This window comes from Pholcus phalangioides, unplaced genomic scaffold (genome assembly GCF_987345545.1).
Source record: "Pholcus phalangioides strain wild (caught in Gottingen) unplaced genomic scaffold, Ppha-v1.0 ptg000019l_1, whole genome shotgun sequence".
NCBI lineage: Eukaryota > Metazoa > Arthropoda > Arachnida > Araneae > Pholcidae > Pholcus > Pholcus phalangioides.
The window spans coordinates 6,023,566-6,038,703 of record NW_028301612.1 but is presented as its reverse complement, the minus strand read 5'-3'; the positions used below and the strand labels follow the sequence as shown (position 1 = coordinate 6,038,703).

The following is a 15,138-nucleotide window of genomic DNA, read 5'->3' as shown; positions in this document are numbered from 1 at the left end:
CTTGAAAGACACTTTTGCACCCCAAGCCGATTCTTTTATCCACATTTCGATTTTGCGATCCACCCTAATATACACGTCTGAAACGCATTACTAGGGAACCACGGTAACCAAAGTAAATGTTCCGATAGTGACTGCTGAGGCCCCAAAACCATTGTTGCCTGACAGTTTTTCGCCCATTTCGGGCATTTGCCCAGCTCTGACGAACTTTCCCATTTGGTATATATGCAAAATTTGGCGACGATAGATCTAAAATTGTAGATTTGTATAGATAACACACACAAACACGCGCGCGCACGCACACACACACAGAAAATCAATTTTATACATATAAGAAATGTCTTCAAACTGGAAATTTTACTGTTATCTATCAAATAAAATTGTTATAATTCTACGACAGAAATTGATAACTGGTTTTTCATTAGCGAGTAAATGAAATACAACCGCCTTTGATACTAAAAGCTACACACGGCTTACTGGAAAGATACGCGTTCTTGAAAATTAATAGGTGGTGCCTAAGTCCTCTTTCATTTTGCGCTGGGGCTACGCTTTTTTTTCGATGAATATTCAAAAATTTCTTTCATCTCTCTGTAGACCAGCCTCATTATCATCAAGGGTTCCGCGAGAAACTTTACGTTCTAAACCCCTGTGATGTAGAGATACGGAGCAGCATCGAACAGGGAAGCTTAAGGCACTCTAAAGACTCGGTACGCCCTGAGAAAATGCATCTACCTCAATCAGTCAGTCTCAGCCATCCTCAGCTTTCTGTGAGTTTAATTCTAATTCATATTCTTTTTCATTACAATCACCAAAAAACCAGGAAGGCTACATTTTGAAAATTTTAAGAATGTTGTTTAGCAAACATGATAATTTAATTAATGTTATTGATTATAAAATATTAACTGATATCGTATCATATTGATTTTTTTTTGATACAACGCATTAATCAAAAATCTGTCATCGATTTCTATCGAAGAATTGTAATAGTTTTATTCGATAGGTGGCGGAAGGGGTTCCAGTTCATTGATGTGAAGTGTTTCTCAGATGTAACATAATACTGTACTGTATAATTGTTTCAGGCATATTTTTGTTGATAAAATTTTATTTTTACACGTTTATTTATTATGGACAAAGTAACCAAGTAAGGCACTATTTTTTCATGGTGAATAAGTTTACCATAATATGGGTTTTGAGTCTGAGAATGATTATTAATGCTTCCGTGCACATAGTTTTTTGCTTTGCAGGTAAAATTCCTCAGTATGTATAAGACGCCATGTTATTTTTTCGTTCCGCTCAGATATCGAAATTATGTGAGCAGAGAAACGGGTCTGTGCAAGTGAAATGAAAGGCAATATGCCCCCATCTGGGAAAAAAAGGGTGCGTGAGCGCCTACTAAAGAATAATATTTTCTTTTACACACGAGCATCTTGGTGCTCATCATGCCTCCGTCCATCCTGGAGCTAGACCCCCCCCCCCACCCCCCACTCCAGGGTTGAGATCTTTTGTGGGTTCTCTTCTGTAGTAAATTTATAGTATGAAAGAAAAAACAACAGAACCAATGAGATTTGTCTCGGGGTCCCGTGCTAGAGCCCTGCCAGTCCTATCCGCGTAGGGAGGGGGTCATAGTGCTCACTTAAACCATTGAGGATATATGCTTTATTTTAGAAGATATTCACCGACAACCACATGATTAAATTATTAGCATCACGATTATTTCAGTTAAAGCCATATGTCAGAGTTCTTTCTTTCAATAGTGTTCAACTTTTTCACCGAAATATTAATTTTTTTCTCGCTTAAACTATGATCAACATGAACGATGAATGTTTAAGACGGGTATGTATCTCGTGAGTACAGAATCAGGCACCTGAGATCACTCTCTTAGTTCTTCAAAGAGCAACATGGTGCTCGCAAACTGTCATCGGCACGCTATTTTGGACCAGGCTTAGCCGCTGGAATATCTAAATTCGAAGTTCTCTATTCTTTGACTTGAAGGGGGTGAAGCAGAAAGGAAAGGGGATGAAGAAAAGAGAGGATAAGAACGAGACACCTTTCGTCGAACTGAGGATGAAACGACACTATTTTGAATTGGTTTACGGAAAATTCACCGACAACAATTCACCGCCATGCAATTCACCGCTAGGAAAATTCACCACTAGGAAAATTCACCGACTAACAATTCACCGACAACAGTTCGATGAGAGTCAGAAAGCGAGGGAGTGAGCGATTGAGCTACTGAGTCAGTGAGTGAGGGATTGAGCGAGTGAGTGAGTGAGCGAGCGAGCTACTGAATGAGTGACCGAGCTATTGAATCAGTGAATGAGGGAGCTACTGAGTGGATGAGTGAGCTACTGAGTGGATTAGTGAGCTACTGAGTGGATGAGTGATCCAGTGAATAAGTTATAATTTATTTAATAATAGATTTTTTAATCATTTGTGACACTACTAGGTTAAAACTAATTCACTCACTCCCTCACTCACATACTCACTAGGTCACTCACTCACAAATACAAATACAACGCCACAACAGGCAAATTGCCCAACGAGGTGGCTGACTTAAGAACATCATGGATCCCCGAGCCATTATTTTGGGGGCCCTCCCTACTACTACTACTACTACTGCATCTGACTCTTGTCCGTGGCCAGTGGTTCACACTTCAACCCCCCCCCCATAAGCAGTCAGTGATAAGAAATTAAGAAATTTTATGCCCAAGAACTTGACCACCGTCGCTACAGATTGACGTCACCGCAGACGGAAGTGAGTAACGAGCGCAATTTCAGACGCACTGAATGATATTACAAATTAATATAGCCTTGATATTTCCGGAATTAACAAAATACATATATAACGCTCAGCATCCGTTTGCGATAGTGTATTTAGCTATAATAAATAGAAAGAGAAGTGAGAAATATATAAGTTTTAACAAGGCAGTGGTGTAACTCGTAATTGTTTTTTGGTAACTGCAGCGATGTCGGACTCAACACTGACGATTTTAGTTTTCTTCGGACTGGCAAGTAAGTTATGTATATCTCAATTTTTGCACTTATGTATTTTTATCATTGAAAATTTACACACAATGTCCTGTGTAAATTAATAAGTTTTCGGTTTTTTTTCCTTCTTAAACGAAGGTCTCTATCGGGGATGAATCCTAAATTTGCAATATTTGCATTCAACCACAGTTTTCGGAGTGTATCAATGATGAAACAAATAATGACCGGAAAATTCACTACTTACGATATACAGTCAACCTTCGGTTTACGAACTTAATTCATTTGTGATGTCCATTCGTAAGTCGAATTGTCCGAAAACCGAAGTAATTTTTCCCATAAGAATCAATGTAAAATGATTTAATCCATTCCTGCCACCCCGAAATTTTCTAGTGTGAATTTTTGCAGATCAATTCCCGCAACACAATCTGGCAACAATATCCTCCAAGCCAAAAATTCATAGTTCTAATAAAAAATATATTTGCTGGTAAGTTTTGTCAATGATAGCAAATGCAATACGTAATTTTCAATGTAGAATTATTAGGAAAATGTTTTGAGAAGTCATTGAGAGTTTGTTTTATGCCAAAAATTGTTCTAAAACATTTTCAAGTAAGTTCTCTGAAAGAGGGAGAATCTCGTGTCGTATGCACACAAGTCTCAAGACAAGATTTCTCTGTTACCGAAGAAATATCCCAACAGATTTGTCCGAGTAAAGAATGAAGAAGTGAATTTGGTCGCTCAGAGCACGACTAGATTCATCTTGATCGCACACAGCCAACATATTCTACGCTGCTGACGAAATTTTGCTGACAAGGGGGGGGGGGGGAGGGTCAGTGTTTTGTTGACTTTTGCTGACACGGGTTGGGGGGGGGTCAAACTGGCTAAAAATCTGCTTACATCATACTTGTATGGCCCCTTAATCACATATTACCTAAGATTTTAACTTGTTCATCAGGAGAGTTTAGCGTCATCTATTAGCTCAACAGCGAACAAAAACTAAATAATGAAATGTACGTAACGGAGGCAACTTGAATACTTGGTGACCAGTACCTACTCTCAAATGTATTTATCTTAATGTAACATATTTTCCATCAATTCAAAATGTTTCATTCAATCGAAAATTGTAAATTTTTGAAAAGCTCTTATTTGAAAGTTCTTCCATGTAGTATAAATATAATCTATATAGTTTTTAGATAGATTATGTAATTTGATTCCAAGGTTATGCATCTAGATATCATTATATTGCTGCTACATGAAGACATATCGCGTGAGCAGATTTAGTTAGATGTTTACTTTTCGTAAGAGCCCTCTAGGGGCAAATGATGATTACGATGACCGTGCTTGGCAGAACAGACAGACAGAGTACGACTAGGCTCTGTCGCTCACGCGATTTCAGCTCATTGTCCCAGAGGGCACGGTCGTGCCGGAGAAAATTCTGAAAGACAAGGAGCGAAACTAGGGGCCCCTTTCGCGGAGGGTAAAATATACACTCGTTAATCGTTATACAAAATATAATTTTTTATATATACAATCGTTGCACATAAAAACACGTGCGCTTGGCAGGGTCAAGTCGTATAAATTATTACATCCGTTTGTCCATTATTCGGTTGATCGGGGCCCCAGCTTTTCTATCTCCACCTATGAGCAATAAAAATTCTCTCAACACAGCAAACGACACGAACACCAAAATACATTATTCACTCACTTAGACCAGCGGAACCCCCCCCCCCTTTTATTTTTGTATATTACTACTTAGGCATGGTTTATTGTTTATTCATCAAATTTGCTGATTTATTCTATTTTCCTCGAGCTGCCGCGGAGCCTGTGTGAACTGCACACGGAGTCTTGAGGGCTCCGCGGAGCACCGGTTGCGCTAGATACTTAAGAAAATAAATGACATCACCTGTAATTACTTATGCTGCTGTGTATAAGATCAGAAGTTAGATGTGGGTTTTATTTTGTATTGATGAGAATGCTGTTGTGAGATGCCTAAAATAAAATGCTTACGATAAAATGCTAACAATTTCAGTATTTCTCTCAACAAACATTCTTTTTATTTGTTTTTATTTCCGCAGTTTCGTGTTCCGCCTCTTTTAATGAATGCAACATGAAATTGGAAGATGCTTGTCCGCCACCGGATAAACCTCCACCTCGAGTCGAGTTTCTACCCGACAAATCCGTACTAGATGAGTATTGCGAGTGGGTAATATGAATACACTAATCATTACATAATGTTACTGCCAAGGCCTGTAGTGCGGCCAATTCACGAAATGTCCGGCCGATTTGCGAATTGACCAAAAGTTTTGGCCAAAGTCCGATTAGCAGAAGTTATTCGGGCTCTGACCGGCTTTTGGGCAGGGATCTCTGGCTATCTGGTCAAAGCCCGAAATTCTAACCAATTTGAGAACTGGACGATTTCGAACTTTGTCAGTAACACATATATTGTATTGGGCAGCGTTTCTCAACCTTTCTGAAGAGGCACAGTGGTAAGATGCTCCCTTGTTCCACTTTGTAGGCTACCATCAAGGTCCCCCAGGTTCGAATTCGAACGTCAGAAACAAGTTCTTTACCTACCAAGCTTGAAGTGACCATCGATAGATAGCGCCTTCATTTCCCACCCAAGTCCACTGTTTGGAAATTGCCGTGTGTCCACGAATGACAGGTTGGTGTGCGGTGGAAGTGAACCTAAGGACAACTAAAATGGCTGAAAAAATTCTACAGTCCACTAATTTAGAGAATATGGGCTTGATTTATTATAGAACCTGCGTGATATTTTACGAAATCAGTTTCGGAAAATTCTATAATATTCATTTAATTAGAATCAAATTTCCAAGTCTGCCTGCGGACCATAGGTTGAGAAATGCTGGTTCAGGGTATAAAATAATATCTCCTTTTACACTCTTTATCTTATGAACCATTCGTAATGTAAACATACTTTCAATTTAAAAATTTATCCAACTACAAAGATTATTTTAGATGTGAAATTTCTTCCACAAGTTGCCGTCTGTGTTCTAAGATACAAAATTTAATTTTCTTTTTACACGGTCGCCGTGTTCTCCAACCTCTGACTGTTCTCAACCTGGGACCATATGGACCCCTCGCGGTCCTGAGATATTTTCTAAATGGGCCATGGGTGAAGATAAGGTGAAAGAAAGGGTACCCGCGACAAGTGTTGGGGGGGGGGGGGCACTGAGAGCGGTGAAGAGAAGTAAAGTTTTCAAGTATGACGGTATCTATGTAAAATGGGCCTGTTATTGGGATACTTTTCTAATTGAAAGTACGCTTCTAACACTAAGATTCAAAAGATAAAGAGTGTATGAGGACTTGACTTCACACTCTGTATACACGGGTTGTCCAGGAATAGCCACCCAAACTTCAAAATTGAGTATCTTAAAAACCGTTTGAATGATCTGTTGATCTGGAAGAAATAGTTCTTACTGTATGTTTGCAAGCATGTAAAATTTTATCACAATCTTAACGAGTTTAGTTAAAAATTTCATCGATAGATGGCACTACTACACCTATCTGACTAAGTACAATGTAAATTTGCATAGTGAACTTTATATTTTTTGGAATTTTCTGGAAAAATCGACATTATGATTGAGACACATGAATGTATGTGCTTGTTTGTGTCAGTAGCGGATTCATAAGCATGTCTGGCGATCAACAAGAATTAAACTACTTTATTGCCATCTATCGTTGGAATATGTAACTACAGATCCTATCGAAATCTTTGTAAAAACAAAAATTTTACATGCTGTCTGACAAATTTCAAAATGAATAATTTTTTCAACCAGCAGAGAGCACGTGTTGATTCTGCATGAGAACCATACTGCATACGCATATCATTATTTACCGACAGGTGGCGGGAACTGTTTTCTTGACGTTCTCTCGATTTTTTCTCCCTCTCTCTCTCATTCCTTTCTGTGGTAGAAGGTAGTGCCAACCTAAAAAAAGTAACTGCCACCTATCGGCAAATGAGAGAAATACATGTAGATGGGTCACAGAATCAACCGGTGCACTCGCGGATTAACATCCACTGTTTTTAAGACGTACAATTGTGAATCTAAAGCGACCCTTTTCCCGGGCACCCCGTACTTACATATAAGGGGTTCACAACCATAGTAGAGCAAGTCCATTTATCCTTATCATGGATAACAACACCATAGTAAAAACCCCTGCTTTTACAAGTTTTGTGAAAACAGGGCACAAGAAATGATAGTTTTAACTGTACTTTGATGATTTTTGTAGCATCAACGGTCATTTTCTGCACATGAGGGCTAATTAGACCGGGACTTACAATTTATTGCCGATTCCGAACGGCAGGCTTGTTTTTATACTCGTCTCTCGAGTGGTTGGTGCGCTAACCCCTCGATGGCGGACTCCTTGCGGTAGCAATTTTTTCCTGCGGTCTTGTCGCCGTTTTTCTTGTACCGGGTATCGAACTCGCGACACCTCTAAACATCCTTTGGGACTTTAGGTGAGCATCTTATCGACCTGGTAAACCGCGCCCCTCGAAACTCTGACATATATAATTCCTTCATATCACTAGAACTGAATTAACACTATATCAAAAACTAAGGTGCTATTGTCCATAATAAAGATAAACGGACTTGGCCTAACTATGGCTGTGAACCCTTCACATGTAACCAATGACCGAAGTATAATAAAGTTATACCTATTTCTTCTTTTCCATGAAGACTAGGATTATCTCAACTGAGATGCGTCTCGAATTTCAACGACACGTGTCCGATCGATTTCCCGATCAGATTTACAATAAGAGACATCTTTAGCATCCTCGGAGATATATGCGACGAGACATCAGAGCTTGGAAGAGGTATTTTATATTCCCATACTCTCTTTCTCTATAATAGCATTATTAATATTCATTTTTTCTCATTAGAATTAACCCTAAGAGTGTTCTCATCATCCACAGATGATAAGCTTGGTAGCCTTCTTAATAATTTTGGGATGATGTGAAATATTTATTTTAAAGTTGAAATTCTTTACATGACGTATAGATGGCGTATGCGTATATAGGGTGTCCTGTGAGTGCTATTGCGGCCTTTATCTCATAAAAAGTCCGCGGTACAGGTATGGTTTCGGTTTAAAAAATTCTCAAAAGTTGTTAAAAATTAGTACCTGTACCATGTACCAGTTTTAAGAGTGAAAGTACACTGTGTGGTAAAATAAAATAAAATGTTTTATACGTTCCCCTTGTCGTTTAACTTTCAATTAGAAAGTTAATGTTTAAAAAAAATCCAAGTTTCTAAGTGTAATATTCGCTGAGATATTCGAATTCAAATAGAGGAGGACAGCATAATAAGTTAGGAAAGGGCAGCATAAAAAAGGGGCGGGGGGAAGGAGCGCTGTCCGTTAGTTTTTAAGGAGAAAAGTTGTGAACTTTTCTATAATGAGTTTTTGAATTCAAATATTTCAGCGAATATTGCACTTGGAAACATGGAATTCTTTTTATTTTGGCTTTAGGAGAGACAGGGCAACAATTTTATAATCGGAAGTTGAAGGACAAGGACAACGCATAAAAATTTAGTTTTTTTTATTTTGCGACACCGTATTTTCACTCTGAAAACTGGTACAGGGTAATTTTTGAACGCCTCTTGAGTATTTTTTAAATCGGAATCATACCTCTACGACGGACGGTTGACGAGATAATGGCCGCATTAACACTTGCAGGACACCCTGTATATTCTGGTTTCATTATTATTATTATTATTTCTCTATTCCCTAACATATATGCTTGTGCTGAATGGGATGGGTGTACATTGTTGAGTGCCTTCCTGCCTTCCTTTAATCATTATTTTGTGGATAATTGTCGGTTCTAACACAGAAATATTATCAGAATTAATGAAGATTCATGTATGAGAAATAATTTCTTTCTAATTGGTATAAGATAATTTTTAAAAATTAATAAGTGAAATAATTTCATAATTGTTGAAAGAAATAATCTCAGAGAACTGGTTGGAGAAAAAAATGTACAATAAAATCCCTGTTAACGAACACCCCACAAAAAATTCCTGACTTTAAAATGAGAGAAAAGAGCATAGAATTTATGAAAATTCAGAATTGATGAGAGAAAAAAATTCCAGATTTGAAATGAGAAGGAAAAAAGCAGAACCCCAGAAATTCAGAGTAAATAAGAAAAATAATTGCGAAACTGATAGAAATTGAGAATTAATGAGAGAAAAAATCCCAGAATTAATGAGGGAGAAAATTTCAGAATTAATGAGAGAAAAAATCTCAGATTTAATGAGAGAAAAATCCCAGAATTAATGAGAGAAAAATCCCAGAATTAACGGAAGAAAAAATCCCAGAATCAATGAGAGAAAAAATCTCAGAATTAACGAGAGAAAAAATTCCAGAATTAATGAGGGAGAAAATCTCAGAATTATTCAGAGAAAAAAATCTCAGAATTATTCAGAGAAAAAAATCTCAGAATTATTCAGAGAAAAAAATCTCAGAATTATTCAGAGAAAAAATATCAGAACTAACGAAAGAAAAATCCCAGAATCAGTAGAGAAAAAATCCCAGAATTTTTGAGAGAAAAAAAATCTTGGAATCAACGAGACAAAAAATCCCAGAATGAATGAGACAAATAATTCCAGAATCAATGAAACAAAAAATCTTGTACTTAACGAGAGAAAAAAATCTCAGAGATAATGACAGAAAAAAATCTCAAAGTTAATGAGAGAAAAAATCTCAAAGTTAATGAGAGAAAAAATCTCAAAGTTAATGAGAGAAAAAATCTCAAAGTTAATGAGAGAAAAAATCTCAGAATTAACGGGAAAAAAATCCCACAATTAATGAGGGAGAAAATTTCAAAATTATTGAGTGAAAAAAATCTCAGAGATAATGACAGAAAAAAATCTCAGAGATAATGGCAGAAAAAAATCTCGGAGATAATGACAGAAAAAAATCTCAGAGATAATGACAGAAAAATATCTCAAAGTTAATGAGAGAAAAAATCTCAAAGTTAATGAGAGAAAAAAACTCAGAATTAGTGAGAGAAAAAATGCCAGAATCAATGAGAGAAAAATCTCAGAATCGATGAGAGAAAAAGTCCCAGAATAAATGAGGGAGGAAATTTCAGAATTAATGAGAGAAAAAAATCTGAGTTAATGAGAGAAAAAAATCTGAGTTAATGAGAGAAAAAATCTCAGAATTCGTGAGAGAAAAAAACACCTAACCAACGAGAGAAAAAATCTCTCCGAATCAACGAGAGAAAAAATCTCTCCGAATCAACGAGAGAAAAAAATCCCAGAATCAATGAGAGAAAAAAAAATCCCAGAATCAATGAGAGAAAAAAAAATCCCAGAATCAATGAGAGAAAAAATCCTAGAATTAGTGAGATAGAAACTCCAGAATCAAATCAGTTGAAGCTCAGACACCTTGTTTACCACAGACAAAAAAAAAAAAAAAAGCATGTTTGATGCATGCCTATATTTTTTAATTTCTATTACAGCAAGTGGAGGGCTTCCTTCCCCCCCCTAAATCGCTTGTCCCATTTCGGCAGCACCTGTTACACCACACCCCTAAGGGCGCCTCTGCGCAGTATGACTTGTTGGTGCTCGGGCTTCATGGGAAAGTGTTTTTTTTTCCACAGCAATGTCTGAAAGATAGAAAAAAGATCCCCTTCCCTAATGAATAAATTTTATTAAATATTCCCACGATTTTCTTTAAATGAATGATATCGATGAAAGAAAATAATGAATGCTACTTTTGCCAGCTTATAGAGAGAACGTAGACTGCGTCATTGCCAATCAACTACGTTTCCGTCTTGTTATGGAGCCACTGCTAATAGAAATCGAGAGGTTTCGAGATCATCAACGACAAACCGCACAACCAGTCAACGAAGACGCTATGTTTTGCTTGTGAGTGACAATCCGTTTATATCATACATCATACTGTAGCCCGCGGGCCAGATGTGCCCACCATGTGATGTGGCCCATAAACTTAATTTTGTGAAAACGAACTAAGCACATTCCTTAAGTGACCCGTGGCACATTTACACATTTATTGACCAATGGCATATTTCCAGATAATTTCAATGACTGTGGCTCATTCCCAGCTCACTTAAGTGACCAGAGGCATATTTACAGATAATTTAAGTGACTCGAGCTCATTTACACATCACTTGAGACAATGTTCTAGGTCACTTAAGTGGCTCGCGGCACATTCTTACCTCCCTTAAGTGACCCGCGGCATATTTCCAGATAATTTTAGTGACTTTGGCACATTCCCAGATAATTTCAGTGACTGTGGAACATTCTCAGATCATTTCAGTTACTGTGGCACATTCCCAGCTCACTTAAGTGACCCGCGGCATATTTCCAGATAATTTTAGTGACTTTGGCACATTCCCAGATAATTTCAGTGACTGTGGCGCACCCTCAGATCATTTCAGTTTATTGCGGCACATTTCCGGATCATTTCAGTGACTGTGGCTCATTCCCAGCTCACTTAAGTGACCAGAGGCATATTTACAGATAATTTAAGTGACTCGAGCTCATTTACACATCACTTGAGACAATGTTCTAGGTCACTTAAGTGGCTCGCGGCACATTCTTACCTCCCTTAAGTGACCCGCGGCATATTTCCAGATAATTTTAGTGACTTTGGCACATTCCCAGATAATTTCAGTGACTGTGGAACATTCTCAGATCATTTCAGTTACTGTGGCACATTCCCAGCTCACTTAAGTGACCCGCGGCATATTTCCAGATAATTTTAGTGACTTTGGCACATTCCCAGATAATTTCAGTGACTGTGGCGCACCCTCAGATCATTTCAGTTTATTGCGGCACATTTCCGGATCATTTCAGTGACTGTGGCACATTCCCAGCTCACTTAAGTTTTTTTTTTCAAAGCGAGTACAACTCAGGTCTATCGAAATAGGCAATTTACTGCCTAGTGAGTTGTGCCGGAAGTGTGAGTGTGTGTACCTAACAGTCTGAGTGCGTACCTAATGTTGTGTATGATTTTTCAGTGCTGCCATCTGTGTCTCAGAAATAAAGTGAGTGATGTGTAGTGACTGAATATTTGTGCTGTTTGTAGGCCTGTTGCTCTCTGTGGCGAGACTTTTTAACGAGGAGATCGGCTCGCATTTGCGCCTCGAAGTTGGGAACCACAGAAAACCAATTTCAGCTGACCACCACAGAAGCCAGCTCACTTAAGTGACCAGAGGCATATTTACAGATAATTTAAGTGACCCCGCAGCTCATTTACACATCACTTGGGCCACTGTTCTAGGTCACTTAAGTGGCTCGCGGCACATTCTTACCTCACTTAAGTGACCCACGGCACATATTTTTTCAGCTCACCCAACTGACCCGTGAAATATTTCCAGACGTGTCCAGCAACACTATTCCCAGACCACTGCTCAGATTTTTATAGAACCATGGGTGTCCAACTCAGACACGTTTCACTGTAATAAGCAATGTAAACAAATCACGTGCGGTAATAAAGTTTTTTTTCTTCATTACTCTTTCCATAGGTTCTTCAGATTCTTTCCTAGACAGGTTTCAAGTTCTGAGATGGACGACATCTGTGGGGAAGGTGCCATGCGTTTCTTCGAGATGTTGTCGAAGCCGATCTTGAAGAAGATTTGCCATCCAGCAACCGAGCTTCTCGCTCTCGAAATCACTTTCCATAGATTCCTACAATCAGAGAGCACAGACAGACCACCCATGGATATGGATTCGGTGCTCAATGAGATCCTGGATTAAAATGCCCAAAATGAATATTATATTGTATCAATAAATATTGCAAGTTTAAAACAGGTCAAAAGTTACGTCTAATTTTTGAATTACACAGTATTTTTCTCGATATAAATCCGCGGTGGCGCATAATCCGCAGGATTTAAAAAATAAATAAATCCATTGGTACGCTAATTAATGAAATTTATTAACAAAACAATAGCATTATTTACAGGCAAAAAACAAAATTTACAGTTCATTCGAAAACCTTAAAATTCAGACTCATCAGGATGATATCATAATTTTCTGCAGATTGTCCGCAACGGTAGATATAATCCGCATTTTTTTATGTTTAACCATTTTTTTAACAGATAATCCGCGGATTATACGCAGGAAAATATGGTACGATTGTAACTCTTTAAGGCCCGTCATTTTGGTGGGGATGACCCCCAAAATGATAAAATAGAAATGGACGAACAAGTTGAAAAATACATATAGAGGCGAGGCTCGATATACCGACCCTTCCATCGTCCTGTCAAAAATGGACGTCCTATTGGGAGGTTCGTTATATCGAAATTAAAACATAATGCTAATCGTACATTTGGAACTTATCCCACCGGTCATTGTAATGTAATGGTCGCTATAACGTGGGGTCGTTATAATGAGTGCCGACTGTATATATATATATACACACACATATATTGGGTATATGTTCTTCCCCCGGAAAAAGTTGAAATGAATGTTGCATGAATGCATCTGATTCGCCTTGTCGGAAATGGACGTTTTTTTCTGGTGCATAAGCTTCAAATAATCTGTCCAAGCCTTAAAATTTTGGTGGTTGACAGTCAATCACTATGAAAGGAGATGGTTTTACACGACCGTTTCTTATAACTTACATCCATTCTTCTGGAATCTCGACATAGGACGTTTGTTTAGGACACAACATAAATCAATTCTCAGTGATGCTTTTATACACGAACTAACCTCAAATTCATAAGAACAAAGCACGAAACACACAACAGTAAAGCAAAACAGAGCAGAGTTTGTGTTTGTAACGCCGGGATTACACCATAAAACTTTCATAAAAGTTCATTTATAAAACTGGAATCATCCCTGCATTTTCTCGAATGCACCCGATCTGCTTATTCGTTTCATTTCTAAAGTTTTACAAAAGAGATTTTATAAAAATTTTATAGTGATCCTGGCCTAAAACACATTCAAATATCGCTTTCTGCGTATGTCACAAATTCGTTATGGAGCGTTTTTCCATCTGCGCACTGTAACTAAAATTATTGTTCCCTCCCTCATGCCGTATCTTTCTTCCTTTATTACAGTGGACTGAAAGCATCTTTGACTTTGGTGTTTTACGCGGTTAAATGAGACGGCACTGAGCTAGAAAACCGTCAACAAATTAATTCCGATTTTTCTTTTGGACTGAAATCGTTTTCCTTCCCAAACCTTCATGTCCATCGGACCTTCCTAAAGAAAGGTTAAATACACAGATTTTTTTATTAGTAAGACATCACGAAAACACACAACACATCTCAAGACAAAACTACAAAAGAAACACTATTTGACCCAAGGGATATAATACTTCCATGGGTCATAAACAGTAACTCAAAAGGAACAATTTTCTTGGCAACCTTAAAAATGTACAAAAACTATAATATTCAATATCCAAAATTTAGATTTTTTTGTATTTCATAATGTTTTCCCCCCTCTCTCAAATGAGTGATTAGTCAATTAAAAAATAAATAAATGAACTGTCCAATATCCGTAACTTCAAATACACCTTTTTTATAGCTTTTTTAAACATATTAAATGAAAGCTGTTGTCTATTAACACCTTAAACTCATTGGATAGCCTTGGAGTTTAACCGTGGGTCGCGACGTACTGAGGGATCACGCCAATGAACTGAGGATCGCGAGAGATTCTCCAAAATAAAAACTTCCAAATAACAAATTCATTCTTATTTAAAAATATGCAAAAAACTAAAGAATGCTGCCTTTATTCAGCTATGCTAATTACCATGCATCATACAGTGTAATATTATGAAATTCTACTTGTGTACAATAATCAATGTAAAATCAATGCCAAAATCACGAATGTGCAATGTCCTTGCAAAAAAAAAAAAGAACGTGGGAAATGAAGTTTGCATGTTTATACTCTACCTATAATACTCTATGGAAGTTATTCTCCTAAAATGGTTTGTAACGTGTGTTTCAATTGGGATACACATTCACGTTTCAGGCACAACTTAGATAGCAAAACAAGGTATCCAAACAACTGATTAAAAAAAAAGGAAAATTTGTACATTCGTACTTCTGGCATGCGGTGGACGATATCGAGTTGGTACTTTTACAAGAATTAATATAGTAATATTAATATTAATAATAGTAAATATTAATAATAATAATAGTAAATATTAATAATTAGTATTAAG

General features: G+C 37.5%; 1 protein-coding gene across 1 annotated transcript; it reads left to right on the top strand.

The window, feature by feature from the left end:
* The first annotated feature begins 2,853 nt into the window (after positions 1-2,853).
* LOC149071147 (uncharacterized) lies at positions 2,854-12,778 on the top strand. The gene is made up of 5 exons (XM_089248134.1): positions 2,854-3,009; positions 5,058-5,181; positions 7,683-7,819; positions 10,727-10,871; positions 12,494-12,778. Exons 1-5 carry the CDS (start codon positions 2,964-2,966, stop codon positions 12,723-12,725), a joined length of 684 nt encoding a protein of 227 aa, XP_089104260.1. The 5' UTR covers positions 2,854-2,963; the 3' UTR covers positions 12,726-12,778.
* The last annotated feature ends 2,360 nt before the right edge of the window (positions 12,779-15,138 follow it).

Coding starts and splice junctions, on each gene's coding strand:
- LOC149071147 (XM_089248134.1), top strand. CDS start 2,964: ATGTCGGACTCAACACTGACGATTTTAGTTTTCTTCGGACTGGCAA. Junction 3,010..5,057: donor AGTTTTCTTCGGACTGGCAA/GTAAGTTATGTA, acceptor TTATTTCCGCAG/TTTCGTGTTCCGCCTCTTTT. Junction 10,872..12,493: donor GAAGACGCTATGTTTTGCTT/GTGAGTGACAAT, acceptor CTCTTTCCATAG/GTTCTTCAGATTCTTTCCTA.